The sequence below is a fragment of the Lissotriton vulgaris genome, unplaced genomic scaffold, assembly GCF_964263255.1.
Source record: "Lissotriton vulgaris unplaced genomic scaffold, aLisVul1.2 SCAFFOLD_259, whole genome shotgun sequence".
NCBI lineage: Eukaryota > Metazoa > Chordata > Amphibia > Caudata > Salamandridae > Lissotriton > Lissotriton vulgaris.
The window spans coordinates 1,657,965-1,678,483 of record NW_028247892.1 but is presented as its reverse complement, the minus strand read 5'-3'; the positions used below and the strand labels follow the sequence as shown (position 1 = coordinate 1,678,483).

The 20,519-nt window shown below is 43.0% G+C and overlaps 1 protein-coding gene across 6 annotated transcripts in view; it reads right to left on the bottom strand.

Annotated features, from left to right (window-relative positions):
• Positions 1-9,922: 9,922 nt before the first annotated feature.
• The window catches only part of EPHB2 (EPH receptor B2), a 786,068-nt gene continuing 775,471 nt past the window's right edge, over positions 9,923-20,519 (bottom strand). For all 6 annotated transcript variants that reach the window (XM_086949834.1, XM_086949836.1, XM_086949837.1 and 3 more), the window contains exon 16: positions 9,923-13,583. In XM_086949834.1, the coding sequence (XP_086805960.1) occupies positions 13,475-13,583 (109 nt within the window). In that variant the 3' untranslated portion in view covers positions 9,923-13,474. The remainder of the gene's footprint in view (positions 13,584-20,519) is intronic.

Sequence of the window (20,519 nt, the reverse complement as noted above, 5' to 3'; positions counted from 1 at the left end):
TCCGATAAAGGAATCCATTGCACTAGTAATCCGCAGATACAATCTAGCACAATCGGGATCAAATGGCAATATTAAAAAAAGTGCTGCCATTGTCAAGGAAGAATAGGCACATGCTCTTTGCACAATTTCTTCTGGAGTAGGTGAATCTTTAGGTAGAACTGTATGACCATATGGCCATACTAGATAAAAGGTACACAATCAATAGGCAAAGAATTATGCTTTTGCAAGTATTACGTAAGGCTTATGTTCCCTTGAATGTGTGTGGGCTTTTAACAATTGTGGGAAGGTGAGTTCATTGCAAGAGGCAATGTGAAGGTAATAATAATAATAATAATAATAATAATAATAATAATAATAATAATAAATGATTATTTAGGCTCCAAAATAATTTGAAGATACTTCCAACCTATGTTAAAAACTGACTAGGGTAGTCGGTTAACCAAAGAGCTCATGGGCCTTATTGTTGAAGGCAATTGATTAAGCATTTGGGGGACACTGTCACAGAAATCCCCATTCGCACAACTCCTCCACAGAGGAGTACTGGAGTAGGTTGACCAGATTCTCAAAACAAAAAAACGGGACACACCATAGACACAGAAGTAGGACTACAGTTTGCAGCAACCTTCAACATAAAAGTAGGACTATTTGACACATGTCATCGACATAGAAAAAGGACTACAATGACAGTCTCCTCTACAAACACATATCAAGAATTAGACGACAAATCAGATGTCTTTAATTGGCTGTAAACTTTTTTCCATTTTAACAGACTTTGCCTCAACATCTCCTGTAGTTGGTGACCACCCTTGCCTTGAAACTCCAGTATGTATTCCTATTAAATAAAGCAACATACATATGTAGTAGTCAACAAAATCAGGTACTGCTCTTTGTAAAATACTCCTCCCCACATCCTAGTCTACTTTACATACCATGCTACCTCAGTTTGGACCCATCCATATGCAAATCAGTGTGTCGCTGGAACCAAGCTATACCTGGTTTTTGAGCTCTAACTAGGGCAAAACAAGTCCTGGGTTGCTTATGTTCTGGCTCAGGGAGCATAAGGCCTTCAGGCTGGCTGAACTGATCCCATTGGAGCAGCGTCAAGACTCCCATCCATCACTTTTTGCGTACTTTAAGAAAACAAATTGACCATGATATCCCTTTTCATATTAAAGAGAGATTCTTGCATATGAAGGAAGGCCGGAGGAGGTTTGACTGTCACAAATGCAAATAGACATCCCAAGTCTTCCTGAGCTGGATAGTGACTGCCTGATCTTTATATAGGCACCAGATCTCCCTCGAAATGGGTCCAGTTTCCCTATGTGTCTGTGGAATTAACATACTTTTCTTTTGGATTTCTACCTTGTAGTGATGCACAGAAGTGTGCTGGAGTGTAATGACATTTCGTTAGTGTCCTGACCAGCCAACTCACAGTGTATGGCATATAAACAACTACTAGTAGAGTGATAACGTAGAAATAATATACAGATGTAGAAACCTTGATTGATTGAACTCAAACAAAATAAAAGCATACATGTGGGACACATGTACATGCTGTACATATTTAAACTTGCGAGTCAGTTGGAAATATGGCATCTGATATTAAAAAGATGTGGGCTTTGGGTTCATCATTTTCAAGACTTAGGTTAGTTTATAGAGAATGCTTAAAAACAGATGGGAAAAATTGTCTCAGAGCTGCATCATATATTTCCCGTTCGCGGTTTCAAAGTATGATGAAGGTGCAAAATCTTCAGGACATAAAAAGTCCCTGGGGAACATTTTGGATGAGGGGCCAATCCCCACCAAGAAAGCCCCATAACACCTCATGAATACATCCTAGAAGTTGTTAACAGTTTCTTTTTTGCTCCAGTGGACCCCCCATAAATATATCCTCCCTCACCTCTACATCAGTCAGTGTCTGAGGGACTGACAACCCTCAGTCACTCACAAATCCAGACCCTCGATCACACTTACCTCATGCTCATCAATCACTCACACGCACCTCCGACTTGTGCCCATGGCATTTTAAACAAATGGTCATTGTTTTTTTGGAGAGGGGTGGAAATAAAGAGAAAGTGTCCCATAGGCATTTGAATACTCAAGTTGTGAGTCTCGTGTGGCTGATGAAGGATCCAATTCCTGGCTGCTCTGATGTGGAGTCTGGGTCCTGACTGGCTGGGGCTGTTAGGGCTGGGTATGGTCATCCAGGATGGTTCCACTCCAGGCCCCTTTCACTTTTCACAGCTGCTTGATTCAGATGCAGTTCGCAGCTCCGTTAAAGGGCAGAGCAGGGTCAGACATTCGGCTGGCCGGATCTTGCTTCGGTGACCTCTGACTCCCGGTCACTGGTGGTTCCAAGGCGCTCTTACGTCCCGATGGCTGGCAAAATGACATTGCTGCATTGTAGAAAGACAGGGAGACATGGGGAGGAAATGTCTCTCTTTGAAGGATTTGCCGTTCTTCTAAAACAATCACCTATTTCATGTAACACCGTAACTTGTGCAGCATTGGAAAGAGAGTAGGCGCACATCTATTTTACACCAGTGCGCATACTCAACACAGACACTAGAAAAAAACCAGGACGTATATTTAAATAACACAGGCACTAGCCAAAATCCAGGACATTTATTCAATTTGGAGAAAAGTGTTGGGACACCTGGACACTTCTCTAAAATTCTGGACCGTCCGGGGAAATCCGGGACGTCTGGTCACCCTATACTGGGGGTCTAGTTTCAGTTTGAAGCTGTCCCAAACTATGGCCGATTGTTGCCTTTCCCTTCCTCCTTATCTTCCCTAAGTATTCTATAACTAATGGACATATGATCACAAGAACAATGTTCATCACACTACTGAAAAAAACACAGTTGATGGACAGAATGTAGAACAATGTCATACATTCACCCCAGTACAAGGACTCACGTCTGAGTATACCCAGCAAACTCGGGGTGAAAATTGCAAAAAACACAGTTGATGGACAGAATGTAGAACAATGTCATACATTCACCCCAGTACAAGGATCTGGGCCTAAATCCATCGTTTTTTTGCACTCCACACCACCCTGGGTTAGACACTAGCTATATGCAAATCAGCTCTGACCCTGTGCCTCATGGGAACAGTCCAGTCCGAACTACCAAGCCATATCTTTCCCAGACCGGAATCAAGCATCCAAGGACCGGTTTCTGGCTATCAGGCTTCATCAGCCTGGATAGCTTGACTCCAGTGGTGTGGAGAGCCTGGGACTCACGTCTGAGTATACCCAGCACAATCCGGGACGTCTGGTCACCCTATACTGGGGGTCTAATTTCAGTTTGAAGCTGTCCCAAACTATGGCCGATTGTTGCCTTTCCCTTTCTCCTTATCTTCCCTAAGTATTCTATAACTAATGGACATATGATCACAAGAACAATGTTCATCACACTACTGAGCCAGGATTCTATTAGCTGGGCTATGTATAAGATTAGTTTAAGATGCACTGCAGACAGCATATGAAGTAAACAGAAGAATACATTCTATGAATATCACTGCTTGAGTAGATACTTCAAAGATGATCTGCTATTGTGTGTTTAGGTTTAGGGGGAACCAAAGACATTTGAGTTAAACTGAAATTATAGTTGTAAGGAAGTGATTAATTAATGTATTTGGGAAACATATTTAAACATTTAACTTCCGGGTACAAATGACAGCCAGTGGCCTCGTGTGGAAATTTGACCAAACCGCAACATTAACCTCAGTTGCAGAATTCATCCCAAAACCCTATAGTACTGTGAACAAATATGAATATTTTGACCAGATTGAGTGGTGAATCCAATTGTTATTTCTTTGTTTACGTTTGTCTGTCATGACCAAGGAAAGACTGTATCTTGTTATCCCTCACTTTGGTCACCAGCTTCCTAATTAAGTGGGGTGTGTGCACACAAGTGTTTCTCTTTCTCTCTCTATCTCGAAAGTAAGTTCAAAAAATGAGAAAGAGTTGCTTTTAAAATAGCACAACTTTCCTTTTTAGGTCTCGCCTGTTGTCGATGCGCATGCGCATCGAGCAAGCGAGACTATTGCGAGTTATCCACTCTTTATCCACACTGCAAGGAATCGTGGCGATTCCTTGCAGTGCACGATAAATTTAAGGTCAATGCGCATGCGCATTGACCTTAAAAGCGCGTGCGCGTGCATGTCCGTCTTTGTTAACCCCTCCGCCCCCTCCCGCCGTGTCGCATTTCTCCTCCCCCTCCCCTCTCTTCCTTCCGTCTTCCTGCCGTGTCGCACCTCTCCCCTCTCCGCCCCCTCCCCTGCCCGCCCCCTCCCCTGCCCTCCGTCTTTGTTAACCCGCTCCGCCCCCTCCCGCCGTGTCGCATTTCTCCTCCCCCTCCCCTCTCTTCCTTCCGTGAATCAAGCGGTATGGTGGAAGTCTGGCTGCGGCCAGACGCAGAGAACTGAAGCCTCTCTTGTCGCCTGCGTCCTGGAAATATTTTATTTCACGGCTACGGTTGGACCCCCATCAAAACTTGGACGAGGTATGAATTCCTTGGCGTTAAACGAGGTGGAAATATGCACAGCCATTTTGTTTGTGTTGGCCATCATAAAGATGGCCCAAACCTCCCAATGCTCTACCGGGAACACTGTCCAATGCAAGGCGCGTGCTACTGACCAGCCAGAAGCAAGCACGCTTAGGTGTCGCATCCACAGACCAGCCGTCATCCGCACTAAATCACTGGAGGGAAATATATTACCCTGACTGACCCTGCTCTGAATCTAGATCCAGGCAAGTGTATCACCTTGCCATTAAAAGGCAAACATTGCATAAACTTATGAGAACTATAGAGCGGGGTAGAGCTAAAACCTGGAAAGCACAGTTCTCAGAGGGAGTCCAGAAGTTTACTCCACAAAAGAGGTCTGTGAATTCTACTGTGAGAAAGAAAACTCACTACTCGCTTAATTCAAACCAAGCCAAACAGTAATGGTCGCAAATTAAATTCTGCAACCGTTTTCCGGGTACAAAGGACTTTGCACCATGGCGAACTTGCTTTTTTAACCTAAAAACCCATAAAACATACATAAAGTGAGGACAATGGTGGGTATTGAATTTCCGTGCAACATTAAAAGCGAAAACAATTCCATAAGTAGTGAGACATTTTTTATAACTGCCCTTCTTGATGGCTTTGCCTCCTTGCTCTGACCTCCCGCCGTGTCGCATTTCTCCTCCCCCTCCCCTCTCTTCCTTCCGTCTTCCTGCCGTGTCGCACCTCTCCCCTCTCCGCCCCCTCCCCTGCCCGCCGTGTTACGGTGAAAGGCTTGTTTAGTTTGCTGCCCCAGAAGTCGAACAGAGTTTGAGATTGCTCTGGTTGGTAAGCCTCCTTGTTTTCCAATTGCATGCTAGGGAGACATAGGGAGTCGCAAGTTTTTCTTTGGTTGTTCGATTGCTATATTTTTGCAGTCGGTGTTGGTAACTATATTTTGAATGTTTTAGAAATTGTGTAAATATCTACTAATACCGTTTCGCGCAGACGGTTGTCTCTAAAGGAAAGCGCTTGTCATTCTCACGCTCTCTTTTGGTAAAAGTTAACAAAAGAGTGAAAGTGTGCTCACCTTCGTAGAAGTGGTTGCAGTGCCAAAGTTTGAATGGGTTACTTGCATTGCTTTTTCCCCAAACCATTTTGTTGTGGTTTTGCACATTCAGGTGATGCTTTAGCTAGTAAATGTTCGTCTTCTATATATCTCTATGGTATATAACAGCATGGGAATTGACAACGACATATACTTTGTAGAACTAAGAACCCTAAACCATTATCCCGCACCGCCCCCCTCCACGGAATGTCCATGACTCGCTAGTACTTTCAATCACTTTTTGACGTAAATGATGCCTTTTTTATGTCTCCTCTTAAATGTTGGTTTTATGAAACCTTAAAAAGAATTAGGAAGACGTTTTACAGTGAACTTGGTTGTATAGTTAAGTGGTGATATTCCCTTGTCGCCTCCTCGTCGAAAAGGTTAAGAACGGATGTATAAAGTTGGGTTAATTCCTATATTCCCCGCGCATTGGATATGTTATTCACTGTATGCCGCCTATATACCGAAACAGTGTTTCCCTCCCCTCCTCACGTCTTTAGATTTAATAAGTAACGTTTTTTATATCAAGGAATAGGGGTAAAATAAAGCAAACTGTGTTTTTTATCTCGCTCTTGGGGCGAGGGGCCCTGACCCCTCTCTCACGGTCTTGTATGTTTTCCTTTGTTTTTCTTCACATATGGCGCTCAAAGGCCTGTTTACATTTCCAAAGTAGATAGTCTAGGTCCCCTGCAAGGCAGAGACATGCAAATCAGTTTCTCGATCTGCTGCAATAATTACTGGCAATTAAGGGCCTGGTTCTCCCTTCTTTGAGGGCAACTCTGCGACACTACGCCGCCCTCAACCCCTCACTCACTCACCCTCACTCACTCACCCTCACTCACTCACCCTCAACCCCTCACCCTCACTCACCCTCACTCACTCACCCTCAACACCTCACCCTCACTCACCCTCAACCCCTCACCCTCACTCACCCTCAACCCCTCACCCTCACTCACCCTCAATCCCTCACCCTCACTCACCCTCAATCCCTCACCCTCAATCCCTCACCCACCCTCAACCCCTCACCCTCACTCACCCTCAACCCCTCACCCACACTCACCCCCACTCACCCCCACTCACACTCACCCTCCCTCACCCTCCCTCCCTCACCCTCCCTCACCCTCACTCACCCTCACTCACCCTCACTCACCCTCACTCACTCACCCTCAACACCTCACCCTCACTCACCCTCACTCACCCTCACTCACCCTCAACCCCTCACCCTCACTCACCCTCAACCCCTCACCCTCAACCCCTCACCCTCACTCACCCTCAATCCCTCACTCACCCTCAACCCCTCACCGTCACTCACCCTCAATCCCTCAATCCCTCACCCTCACTCACCCTCAACCCCTCACCCTCACTCACCCTCAACCCCTCACCCTCACTCACCCTCAACCCCTCACCCACACTCACCCCCACTCACCCCCACTCACACTCACTCACACTCACTCACACTCACCCACACTCACCCACACTCACCCACACTCACCCTCACTCACCCTCCCTCACCCTCCCTCACCCTCACTCACCCTCACTCACCCTCACTCACCCTCACTCACCCTCACTCACCCTCACTCACTCACCCTCACTCACCCTCACTCACCCTCACTCACCCTCACTCACCCTCACTCACCCTCAACCCCTCACCCTCACTCACCCTCAACCCCTCACCCTCACTCACCCTCAATCCCTCACCCTCACTCACCCTCAATCCCTCACTCACCCTCAACCCCTCACCCTCACTCACCCTCAATCCCTCAATCCCTCACCCTCACTCACCCTCAACCCCTCACCCTCACTCACCCTCAACCCCTCACCCTCACTCACCCTCAACCCCTCACCCTCACTCACCCTCAACCCCTCACCCACACTCACCCCCACTCACCCCCACTCACCCCCACTCACACTCACTCACACTCACTCACACTCACCCACACTCACCCACACTCACCCTCAACCCCTCACCCTCCCTCACCCTCCCTCACCCTCCCTCACCCTCCCTCACCCTCCCTCACCCTCACTCACCCTCACTCACCCTCACTCACCCTCCCTCACTCACCCTCACTCACCCTCACTCACCCTCACTCACCCTCACTCACCCTCACTCACCCTCACTCACCCACCCTCAACACCTCACCCTCACTCACCCTCAACCCCTCACTCACCCTCAACCCCTCACCCTCACTCACCCTCAACCCCTCACCCTCACTCACCCTCAATCCCTCACCCTCACTCACCCTCAACCCCTCACCCTCACTCACCCTCAATCCCTCACCCTCACTCACCCTCAATCCCTCACCCTCAATCCCTCACCCTCACTCACTCACCCTCACTCACCCTCACTCACCCTCACTCACCCTCACTCACCCTCACTCACCCTCAACCCCTCACTCACCCTCACTCACCCTCAACCCCTCACTCACCCTCACTCACCCTCAACCCCTCACTCACCCTCAACCCCTCACTCACCCTCAACCCCTCACCCTCACTCACCCTCAACCCCTCACCCTCACTCACCCTCAACCCCTCACCCTCACTCACCCTCAACCCCTCACCCTCACTCACCCTCAACCCCTCAGCCTCACCCTCACCCTCACTCACCCTCAACCCCTCACCCTCAACCTCATGCTAAAGATTTACAAAAAAACCATTAACAATTCTAAAAGCACTAACTCTAATGCTGCGAGACCTATTGCATTTCTAATGCTTGTTTATGTAATTTGATAGTGAACACATAAATAGTGTAAGATTCTCCTTAACCGCACTAGACTACATGCATGTAAGATTAATTGGATGTGTGCCAAAATTAATAATATAATAATCATTAAGTCAATGAATATCAGATGCCAGACTGAAGTATCTTCAACCGCATGCTGGAACCATTTCCATTAGTCATGCAGCTCCACAGATGTTCATGGCTCCTAACAATTGCGCTGGGCATGTGTTCACCACTTTTACAGAGGCGTTTACTGTTCCCTCCTGGCCCGACCAACCTCTTTTTCTCACCTGCTTCTTACCTACCTACCTTAGCTAATTTTACCAAGCAATTCTCTAAAAATAGAACTTAACCAAAATAGGTAAAATACAAATAATGGTCGTAAGAACTATTTTTTAAGAGTGATTGTTCGTTGTTAAAGATTTTCAACACCATTCTTAACGGCACTGGTTATGAAAACGTGACAGGTTGTATGCAGCTTCTAAGTCCAGCAGCCCTATAGTTTAAAAAGTAACACATTCATACAGAACCACCAGTATTAGACAAATGTTACTGTTTAATGAATATCCAACTAATACACTTCAAAGTTTAATGCTGACTGTACCCATAGTGTAATTTCACCAAAATGGAAAACAATTGTTAAAAATCAGTGGCACAGTCATACTTCTCGGAAATCAATGGGTTTTCACATTTTCAAAATAAAATGCTCTATTCCCCACTCCTCCGGTACAGTCGGCATTTGAGATTCCTGAAAATGTACTGCAAAAACATAAAACGCAAGAGGTTTTTTTCTATATTTCTTTTCAAACGGGTGAAGTGAGGAGAACTGTTGCTTCTTTTTGTGGAGCATGCTGGGAGTTGAAGGATGTAAACAAACACAGCGGCGGCCATCTTTTTTTTCCTCATGGAAAGAGTTACAAAAATTAGGTATAATGACACGTTCTTGGTGTTGCAGGTAAGGAAATGTCCATGTACAGCAAATGAACTACATCAGAACATTGTCGCCATATGAAATAAAGTCTTACATATTTTTCACATTTGTATTGCACAGTTAATTTTAGAACTGGCTATGCTCACATTACCTTCTCACATAATTTAATTTTGTTTTAACAAAGCTCATACATAGGAAATTATCTGGATAGCTGCTACTTTTTTTTCAAATACGCGGGCACTCATAATAGTTTGTAAACTACCTAAGCCCACTCCAGAAATTCAGGTTTTGCAAAAAACATGTGTTCTTCCAATAGCACCGGAATCGAGACGTCAAGTCTTCAGTTTGATGGTCCTCTGCATTGTGAGTGACAACCCCTTCTTTATCTTCAGGTCCTTAGCACTGCTTTCCTGGATCTAACACAACCTCACTCTATTGGATGGGAAACGACCTGGTACTTTTTAATCCATCTACTACACAAAACCCTCAACACATCTCCCATGACTTCTAGGTAGACATACATTTTGTTTCCTTTCCTGCATATTTTAAGCTTAAGATTTTAGAGGGATGATTATATTTATCATCCCCTTTCCACCAGTTTTTAATGAGAAAACTGGTGTCATCGAAGCTAAGAAACAAGACAGGCTTACTTATTAGGCACGCAGCCTTCATTTTTTTACATAACAGACAGTGGTTGATGTTGCACATTCTTTTAGATGATGGATGATACTCCATTTACAGACTTCAAAAGGATGGAAGGCTGAGTTGACCAGGTCAGAATTTGAACTCCTGACCAGCGGATCAGAATGAATGTCAGTGGTGAGTGTTGAACTCACCGAGCCATTTACTATGTCTGTTTGCTGATGATTACAACATTACTCTGACTCTCTATATAAGTGTATGTTGTATCGGGAATGTCCCACTTGACATCAATTATTTCTAAGTCTTAGTTTCTATGGGTTTAACAGGGCTCAAAAGTCAACATGGAGGCCACTGCCTGCTAAATTTCACAATCTAACACCAAATGTCCTGGCCCTGTATTAACCGCCCTGCTCAAAATTCACACTTTTTTTTACGATACTGCCATTCGACCAGAGGTACAGCAGTGCTTCTTCTCTTAGAAGTTGGCAAGAAAAAATATATTGTTGCAGTCATTCATTGCCATGCAATTATTAGGGCAGTCTGAGAATGACACAGCACTGCAATGTCGGTCACTGATAATATTTAGAAGCCTCCAGGGAAGAGAACCATAGGTTATCTCCACTTCGGTCACTTACTGTAGTGGCAACCCAAGTGTGCAATATCTTGAGTCACTTTTTAAGCACCTTGGAAACATGAACAACTGTAAACAAGTCCTAGTGAACCAGAAATTAGTCTTTTTAAGAAACTGTCTTTCTTTCAAATGTGAGCAAATTCTGTGACAAAGATGAATGTTCTGGGGTTATAACGATTAACAAATTTCATCCAATCATTCCTACAAACTGAATAATCTGGTATTTTGCCTCTGTCCTTGGGCACAACACTGCCTAAGAGCTCGAAGAGGGCAAAGGGATTTCACACTGAAGCCTAACAGGACGTGACATCAGCAGTGGAGCCAACTTGTGGCAACAGGAACACATCCAGGTAAGGGACATTTTCATCCTGTGGCATGCTCCAAAATGTTTGTGCCTCCATAAGAAAACAAAGAAATACAGCTACCCAAATTATATGTAAAAGTAATGGGACTGAAGTCATGATTGGGAGGTACGACCATTCCAGGAGCTGGGGCTTACACAAGTTTGTATCTCCATAAAGACAGTATGTTCATTTATTAACACCTCTATTATAAACCTGTCCAGTTCATTCACTGAAAACTTGAAGAACATAACCAGACTTAAAATAAATATCTTGGACATCCTATGGTAAATAATCAAAGAACTTAAACCTGCACAAAATACAGAAGAATGACATTCATGGAAATCATCAGAGGAAGGACAATCTTGATTTTGTACAACATAGATTACATTTGTCAGGACCATAACAATTTTCTCTCACCTTTTATCTGTTACTGGTTCGCAACATGTGACAACATCTGAACTGAGTAAACCTTGATGGGAACAGTTTTATTCAAATGAGCTTGGGTCGATCTGTCCAGCATTTAGCTATAAGAATCTCTGTCCTCACCCGAGAGTACCTAAAAGTCACCCTGTATTCGTAATCTATCCAGTATGGTGTGCTAACTAGTTTATTAATACGGCAACATATGGCAGGAACACCACTTTACAGACCCCATAAATCTTTTTTTCAACCTCAAACTGAATAGCAAAAAATGTAACTATTTCCTTTCCACTGCTATGTCAAATTATGGAGGTCAACTGTAGAAAAGAAGCCACCCTCTTTCAAGGAGTTTAAATTCATTTTATGTCTGTAGCCGTAGAGGGGTGTTTTTGCTTCATTCATTTGAAAATTATTATATATTATGTGTTAAAGTTAACATTAATTTCATATTACTTAGATTGATGGCTCAGGCTACTTTCTTCATTCAAGCTCTATTGCCTCAGGTTCTTGGATCACAATGAAAATATCTCATTAAGTAACAAATACTGTTGGTCAGGAGCTGGTCTGAAACAGATGCCACCACGGCACTTGTTAGTAATCAGAAAGTGAGGACAAATAGCCTGCCCTAGCTTGTGTTAATTTCCATCAACAACATTCTGAACCGTGAAGCTCTCTTTCGCCCATTTCACATTCTTCTGAAAATTGGTTACAATTTCAGGCCTTGACTACCATCTTCCCCAAGAACTTTGGAGCATTGTTCTGGGAAGGGGATGTTTGTGCTCCAGGTTGACTGCGCTTCAACTGTACCCATGAGGCCACATCCAATCTCGGTTCCTCACCTATAAAGGCTGCAATACATTTCTTGAAGAGCTTATATAATAAGCTTCAAAAATAAAAGAAATGGGAGCCCCTCTCTTTGTAGTAAGCATGCTCCAACTACCAAGCAGTCATTATTGTAGGCTGTGGCTGATGGTGCCTGGATCTGGTGGGGTTCAACGTTCTACCAGGCAATAGAAACTAAGCAGACATATATTAAGAATCTTTCCTTGGCACTCTCTCTTGCTAGGTGAAAAAATGGTTGGAACTTTCACGTTAGGCAGAGTCTTCGGATCTTCAGTGATGCAAATGTTTGTCGTACCAAATAATTCAAGATTTAAAAAATGGAACACAGATTGTAAACATATAGGGTGAGAACAAACCTTCAACAACACGACCAAAAAAGAAAGTATACACTTCAGCATTTTGTAATTAAAATCTACTATACTGTACTTGGGAAGGCTTCTGAGAAACAGGTCATTGGCAACTAGTGATGACATCACCAAAGGTCTTGTGCACGTGATATGTATGAGATGATGCCATCAGAGGTGTGGCATAGGTGGAACCTTGTAAAACTCACAAAACTGTTTTAAGTCAGAAAGACAGTAAGAGCTAAAAAGAAAGTGTCTGTTTATCCCCTACAAAGGGTCTACAAGGCTCCTTCTCTCCGCAGAAATCATCTGTCCATTGTTTACATGTCCCAGGTTCAACACCTCCTGGGGAAGAGTTTGAGTCAGAGATGCAACAGGTCCATTTTATGGAAAAAAGTCAAGTGCACTCACTCAGTCCCCTATGCCACTCAAATGAGCCCAAAGAGGTTCTGGACCGATCCAAGGACCAGGTGCAATTTGCAGATATGACTGGCATCTAAATGAGAGTTCTACAAGAATATCTCACATCCCTTTCCTTCTTTGCTTTCTTGTTCTTGGAAAAGTGTCCTTTTTCTTCGAGGCCAAAAGTTGCCCCACACTTCCGGGCAATTTTATCATTTTGTGCAGAAGGAGAAGAAAGCTAATACGCCCAATCTCCCATATTGGTATCGCAGAGCCCTTTTCTAGAATGCCATTGCTTTTTTTTTAGTTTTCAAAAATTTTATCACAGGTTTGCTCCTGAATATTTGCAATTCTTTATCACTTCCCTTTGTTCTTATTTTTTGTGACTCTTTTATTAATTGTTTCAGTTAAGAAGTTCCAGAAGACATCTCAGTACAGTGATTAAGCTTGGTTTCTTCCTGTGGCTGACCCTCAGAGCAGCATCCGATCCTGTCTCTGCGGGAAAGGGAAGGCTGTCGGCATGGAAGCGTGGACATATCAAAGAGGAGAGTGTCACAGGCACGGCCTTCAGAAGAAGAGCAGAAAGACTGAATGCCATCAAACCTCTACGGACTGTATTTGATTCATCTGTGCTCGCATCACTTGGATACTGTTGAGAATTTTCTTCTGATGACCTGCTAAAGTGACACCAACTCGTAAAATGTCCCTGCGAAAAGTTTAAAAAAAAGAAAAATGCATTAATTTGGCCCTTTAGTTTCTAGTTGGATTTATCAGTCAATTTTCAGCACAACCAATAAGTCAGACTTAAAATGAGATAATGGTTTACTTGTATGGGACTGAAGACGTGAGTACGGCTTGCTAAATATGAGCATTAGCATGCATTGATAAGCATAAAAGGATACAACAGGGTAAAAGTAACTACAGATAGTTTCATTAGTGCCACCAGGCTTCAGTGGTACTGTTTATGGACGCGTTTAGACTCCAGGATTAATTAACCAATCCAGGTTAAATTGGCACCATTTTCACGTCCAGAACTGACCCCTGTTGGGAGGCATCACCAAAGCACGAATGAGAACAAACAGCACTGAAAATACTCACATATGAAATACATATACAAAACACAAGACCAGATGTAAGAATGGATGTGGAAGTACCAGTGAACTGGCAAGCATGCTATATGTTCTGTGCATCTCCACCAACCAATAAGACAAGTCTTCCCGTTTCCTTAAGTAAGTCTGCCTAATATTAATATCCTGGGAAAAGAATGAATGGGACTGGCATATCCCACAAAGTCGGGTCAACTGAGAAGCAAACAATATTTGGCAACTGTATTTAGGGGAGTTTCCTACTTTGGTGTATGATCAGTGTAGAGTTCCTTAATTGTGTCAACATGATGCTTGGGAACAAGGAACCCTAGTGATATCTTGCCATTATCAGATATAAGGGAACCAGGAGAATAACAAACACAAAAATGGTCAAAGTTAACAGAAAAACAGAGTAAACTAAAAAAATTTATGAGAAGTGTGTAGATAATAAACAAACAAAGAGTAAAATATGGTGATGCACGATAGATTAATTGGGCACCTAGGGCAGGCAAAAGTCACATAAAACATAAGGACTACTGACAAAATATGTTGGAGTCTAAAGGCTCCCTCAGCTTGGCAAGCTCAATACTGACAACAATTGTTTGGAATTGTTTCCTCAGGACTTCCTTGTCACCTTTTCAAACGGAAGATCCCTCATTTGGAGGAATATGTTAGAACAACATGCAGTAAATAAATGTGTGTTTCTGCAGTCAAAGTCCAAGAAGGCGGTGTAAACTGGATAGGGAGTCAACTATATAGAAATTAATCAAATGCAATCACCTTTGCTAAAAGTGGAACTAGTGAAAGGCCCCTGAGGTAGACAACGTGGTTAAAAAAGTCTGCTAGTCCAGGACTTTGCACGTTTTTTTCTCAAATGAGGACCTGAACAAAGAGCAATGGCGGACATACCACACAGAAAGAAAAAACTGTTGTGAGGAAGCTAGAGCGCCATGAGGGTTTTCACATGGTTATCTTATTACTCTGGGGAAAAGAGTATTTCTGCATCTACATATAAAGAAGGCCAAGAGCTTTATGGCACTGTTTATCGAAGGGACAGAGGAAACCAGTGGTGACAGCTGCGCATCATTAAAGTCTACTTTACAATACTTCTCTGCCAATAGACACAATATGCCATACTGCAGGATATACCACAACATCACAACATCTTTCTGGCCATGTTGAATAATACACACATAGACATTTTCAAGAAACTGATTATGGGAATCAAATCATATTACCATTATCATCAGGGAAACATTAAACAATGGGCTAACCAGGAAACCTAAACCAGTAATGGAAGAGGAGTCTATTTATACCTAGAAAATAATCGTTCTTAAGCTACCTTATAAAAAAAAGAAATTGACAGTTGGACCACTGCACATTTGCACCTACGTAATCCTCTATCGTTTTATGCAATACTCAGTATAGGGCACAGTAAATTCGCTATATGAAAATGATAACTGTCTTGATCATCGTGTTTTGTTAAACTGAGTAAACCAAATCACTCTTTCCTTCTAGGTAGAGTTTGATTTCCCAGCAGACACCAACAACAGACCACAGAATGGACAATCAATCTAAGTCAGTGATAGGCATAAAGACAGCTGCGTGCATACCACTCCACAGCGGAACTATCGAGATTTGTTGAAAAAGTTTTACTGCTGCTTTTCATTATGGACTCAAGAATGTACAGTCACATGGTATATCCACCACTCGTATTTAATATGCTCACAAAACACTGCTCTATGATATATGAATAGAGCAATAAATAATGTGATTATATTGAGAGATGTCCTGTGTGTGACAGTGTCAACAAATTCAAGAAGATATTTAACTGTTTGCCAAACTGGACTGGTCCAAAAATTGAAATTGGGAAGTGATGTGAACCTGTTGATATAATAAAAGCAAACCCAGCCGGGAGTACTCAAAATAAAACGTTTAACTGCTGGCAAGCTGGAAATAGATTTAAAAAAATAACAAAGAGGTGTAAACTAAGACATTTAAGAAAACTGCAGAATGGGTAAAACAAATTGCATGTGCCCTACTAGGTAACTTTTATCTGCTTCCTAAGTGAAACCATAAAGAAAACAATGGCCAAATGTACATCTTCATTTCGAATCCGCTTGAGGTTATTTAACACTAGTTTGAAAATACACTTACTGAATCTCCTGGCTAGTATCAACACTTAATTATGAAGCCACTAATTGATTTCTCTCACTTTTATTTAACACTTGATTACAAATCTTTATTTGAATCACCTTGCTAGTATCTAACACCTATTGAGAATCTACTTATTAAACCCGTTTGCTAGTGTCTAACATCTTATTGAGAATCTACCCATTGAACCTTTTTGCTATTATCTAACACTATATTGAGACTCTACTCATTGATCCCTTTTGTTAGTATCTGAGACACTACTAAGAATCTACTCATTGAGCCTTTTTTTAGTATCTAACACCCTATTGAGAATCTACTCCTTGAACCCTTTTGCTAGTGTCTAACACCCTATTGAGAATCTACTTGTTGAGCCATTTTGTTAGTATCAGAGACAGTACTGAGAATCTACTCATTGAGCCCTTTTGCTAGTATCTAACACCCTATTGAGAATCTACTCATTGAACCCTTTTGCTAGTGTCTAACACCCTATTGAGAATCTACTTGTTGAGCCATTTTGATAGTATCAGAGAAAGTACTGAGAATCTACTAATTGAGCCCTTTTGCTGGTATCTGAGACACTATTGAGAATTACCTCATTGAAACCTCGGGAAAATGGCAGGGTAAAAAAAAAGCAAGATGAGAAATGATGTGGTGAATGATATGCTGACGCTTTGTTTTTACCATCATGTAAACTAGTTTACTATTATCAAGTTCTAACATTGATTCTGAACTACTACCCAATGCGGCAACCAGCAATGTACTACCAGTATTTATTTACTGTTGCATATGTAAAGGTAGCTAACCACTGGCAAGTACACTTTAGGATCCTAGACATAATAGATCAGATGGATTGTTAACAAATAAAGTTGTGGTGTGTGCAAAGATAGTGCATTGAAACCTATGGGAATTTCATACAATTCTGTCTTTTAGTACGTTTTGCCCAGTCTGCATCACTAGACATATTAGAGAGAACACGTGATAATCTTGTCTATTTAAAGCAGCTCTCCTAAATGCATGCTTGATTGGGCACTTTGCCCAATGGGAAGTCAAGAATGTAAAGATTCCACAAACATTGTAAATCAGTGCCATACGATCAATGGTAGAAATATGGTCTTCAACAATAAATCACTGAGTTCTCATGAGAATACATTACTGATGTTGTGGTTCTGTCATGCACCATCAGTCTGTTTATTTTCTGTAAACTAGACTCAGGGCTCTGGTTTTTAATGTATATTCATGGGGCTAAAAAACAGCACAGATAACTAACTGTAACTCCTCAAGGACTAGAAGTGATACTATCGAAAGGAACAGTTCAAGTATTTGAGGACAGATGTACATGGTTCTATTTTTGCATTATTACTATTTATATGTGATCTTTTGTTCAAACAAATTCTATTTTTTGGCTATCATAAGAGCTTAAGTGCAGACCAATCCCAGTCTTTCAACAGAGGCATCGGCCTATCTTTCAGGAAGGGTGTGCGTTCTCAGTAGTACCCACATTCTTCAGCCTTGAGAATTCCTCATTGCTTTGTTTCTTTGTGCGCATACCTGCGAAAACCTGAAATTCTACTGTGCACTGCAGACTGTGGATTATCATACGGCGACACCGAGATGGGCTATTGTTGCTTGCTATTTACACAGGAATTTGCATTATGGCACTGTATAGAAAATTATACTTCTGGGTTTTTGTTTGAAATAATGGTGATGTAATGTGTGATTCATTGACAAAACATGCTTGGGATTTTCCCATGAGCAATGTGAAACAGTCTATATATTAAAGCAGCAATACTATCCAAAATACCTCTTTTTTATACCTGTTAATTGGTCATAGTGTGAGTTTTGCTTCTCAGCTTTTTTAAGTGCCAATCCAGCTCAAACATGGATGCATGGTTTGAATTAAAAAGTGTACACCTTTTAGTATCTTTTCACCCTTGTGGTTTCCAAAAGTGAGGTCAAACAAATACTCTCCTGAGATTGTTCAGTATTTATCGGTCAGAATGAGGCTGAATAATGAAGATGCCCAACTTTGCAATCAGATATATCTCAGAGCCAGTGCTTGATGTGTGTTGATGGTTGCAGGTAGTGGGGACCAGCACTCACTTATGGGGACCGGGACTTATTCACATCAACAGACTTTGACGCCGAGCAAAAGAAAGAGAAAAGATGAAAAGGGAGAAAGAAGGGACAATAAAAAAAAGAAGGGAAAACAATATTATTGGTAGAAAGGAAAGGATAAAAAAACTGCAAAATTGAGATAAAGAGGCAAAAAGTGTAGGATGACGGAAGAGGAATGAGCTGGAATCCAGCCTACTTAGCCTTGTTATTTGGCAACCTTGATATTTGTCTATGGGCTCCTTTAGAAAACGTTGGGCCCCACACAGTTCAGGGCCTAAAAGAGTACTGGATGCATAGGTGTGTTAGACCCAGCTAGCCCCACGCCCTTGACCACAGCAGCATCAGGCTGAATTGATCTATAATTTGCGCCACGGCTACTGCACTCAAGCTAGCCTTTCACAATGGCATCCCCAGGGTTGACTCCACCGCCCCTGCTTAATTACCCTCTTCATGATGTAAGTCTACCATACATGCCAGCATTTTTAACATGGTAAGAGGGTGATTTTCAAAAAGAATTGGGTGAATTGGTTTTCTACATCGACTCACATTAAGGAGGAGAGATTTTTGGAGAGAAGCACCTAAAATAAAGCCATTTTGGGCTTTAAATAATTGGGAGTCTCCGGCCTGGATAGGGTCTATTGTCATGTATGGTTTACACGCATACAGTAGTGTAGCCAATGTGTCATGGACCACAGTGCAAAGAAGGAAATGCCCCACCCACCGGCTGTTTGAATTATATAACAAACAGCAATAACCAGAATTCAGTTGGCCCGTCAGGCAGGGCCGGACTGACTACCGGTTGTTTTGGTGTGCTGCCAAGCTGGGGGCTGATTTCATTGCGGTGGGGACTGATTTAGTTGATGGGGACCTCCGTGTGCTTCGAAATAAACAAAGCAAAATGAATGGTTTTAAGCACACGCAGGTCCCCATCAACGAAATCAGCCCCCAGCTTGGCAGCACACCAAAACGCCCGGTAGCCAGTCCAGCCCTGCCGTCAGGCCTGTGGGTCCCGGTGCCACTGAACCTGCTGCACCAATTGAAGCTACGCCCCTGCAAGTCTCATTTATTCAAACTGAAATGTTATATTCTCCACTCTAGGCTTTAGAGTGCAAAGCCCAGCACCTGTGTTTTAGAGAGGAGCCATATGTGAAAAATCCAAGACAATGTGCATTTGTGTCGCCCTTTTCTACCATTTGTGTTGACCTGTAGTGCGTAACAGTTTCAAGTGACTTCCGTAAGGGCAACTTCAGAAGCCACGTGTTTTTTTCCCTAACGAGGATGCCAAAATAAAAGCGTCACGCGGTGTCAATGGCTACTGCAACCGAATTGGAGCGCTGAACACATTTCAAATAAGTAGATTCGACAGTGCTGCTGCTTTAAAATTTGAATATTTTGTTTTAAATTTGACAGGATTCTGTTGCAGAAACTGACGACGATAAAGAACAAATGGGTCTATATTTTGCTACTTTTTTAATGGAAATGTGTCCCTGACGGATGATTTCATGAATGACGTCCAACCTCCCTTTCCTCCCAGATTCCCACGGGTCACACACTGCTCGCTGGCGGGTATAGTCAGACTCACATGTTCGGTGCCCGGGCTGCCTGCTTACAAGGACGACAGAAAAAAAAATAAAAGAAGAAATTTCAGTGTTGTCTGAGTAAGTGGAGACAGGGAAGCTGTACGGAGCGTGTTTGCCTGCGAGGCTGCACTGTGCCGCCTTACGCAACACAAAGAGCGAACAAATATTGGTTCAACTGGCTACAAAAGAAATGGCAGCCACAGGCACTTACAGGGCGCTGGAACAATCGGCCCATTAATTCCACTCCCCCCAGAATACACTCGCGAGAGTTCATCAGGGCAGGCCACAAATCTCTCCTTGTGTGCTCAGAACGGGAAAAGGCACAACGGGCTCGCGCCCCCCGCCCCTCCCCTCATCCACCCGAGTAGCCTAACTTGCAACAGGGAATGTCTACATAGGGCTAGTGCAGTGAGCAAATTACTCAACCCATACTAATTCGACGCTTCCAAACAATCACTCCCTATGGTGTAACGTACTAACCATCCACTCGTTTTAGTTCCCCTCTTTCACCCCCTCCACTGCACACTCCCACCCCACCTAGACGCCAACATAACTGCCACTTTGCATGCTCTTTGCAATGCATGACCCTGCACTTGCGGATAATACCTTGGTCATAATTGCTGCTACTTCTCGTTTAAGGTGAGCACCTCCGTCCAGGTAATCATGGATACTGTTGCGTCGCCTGTAATTTTTTGGGATAGCCTAATG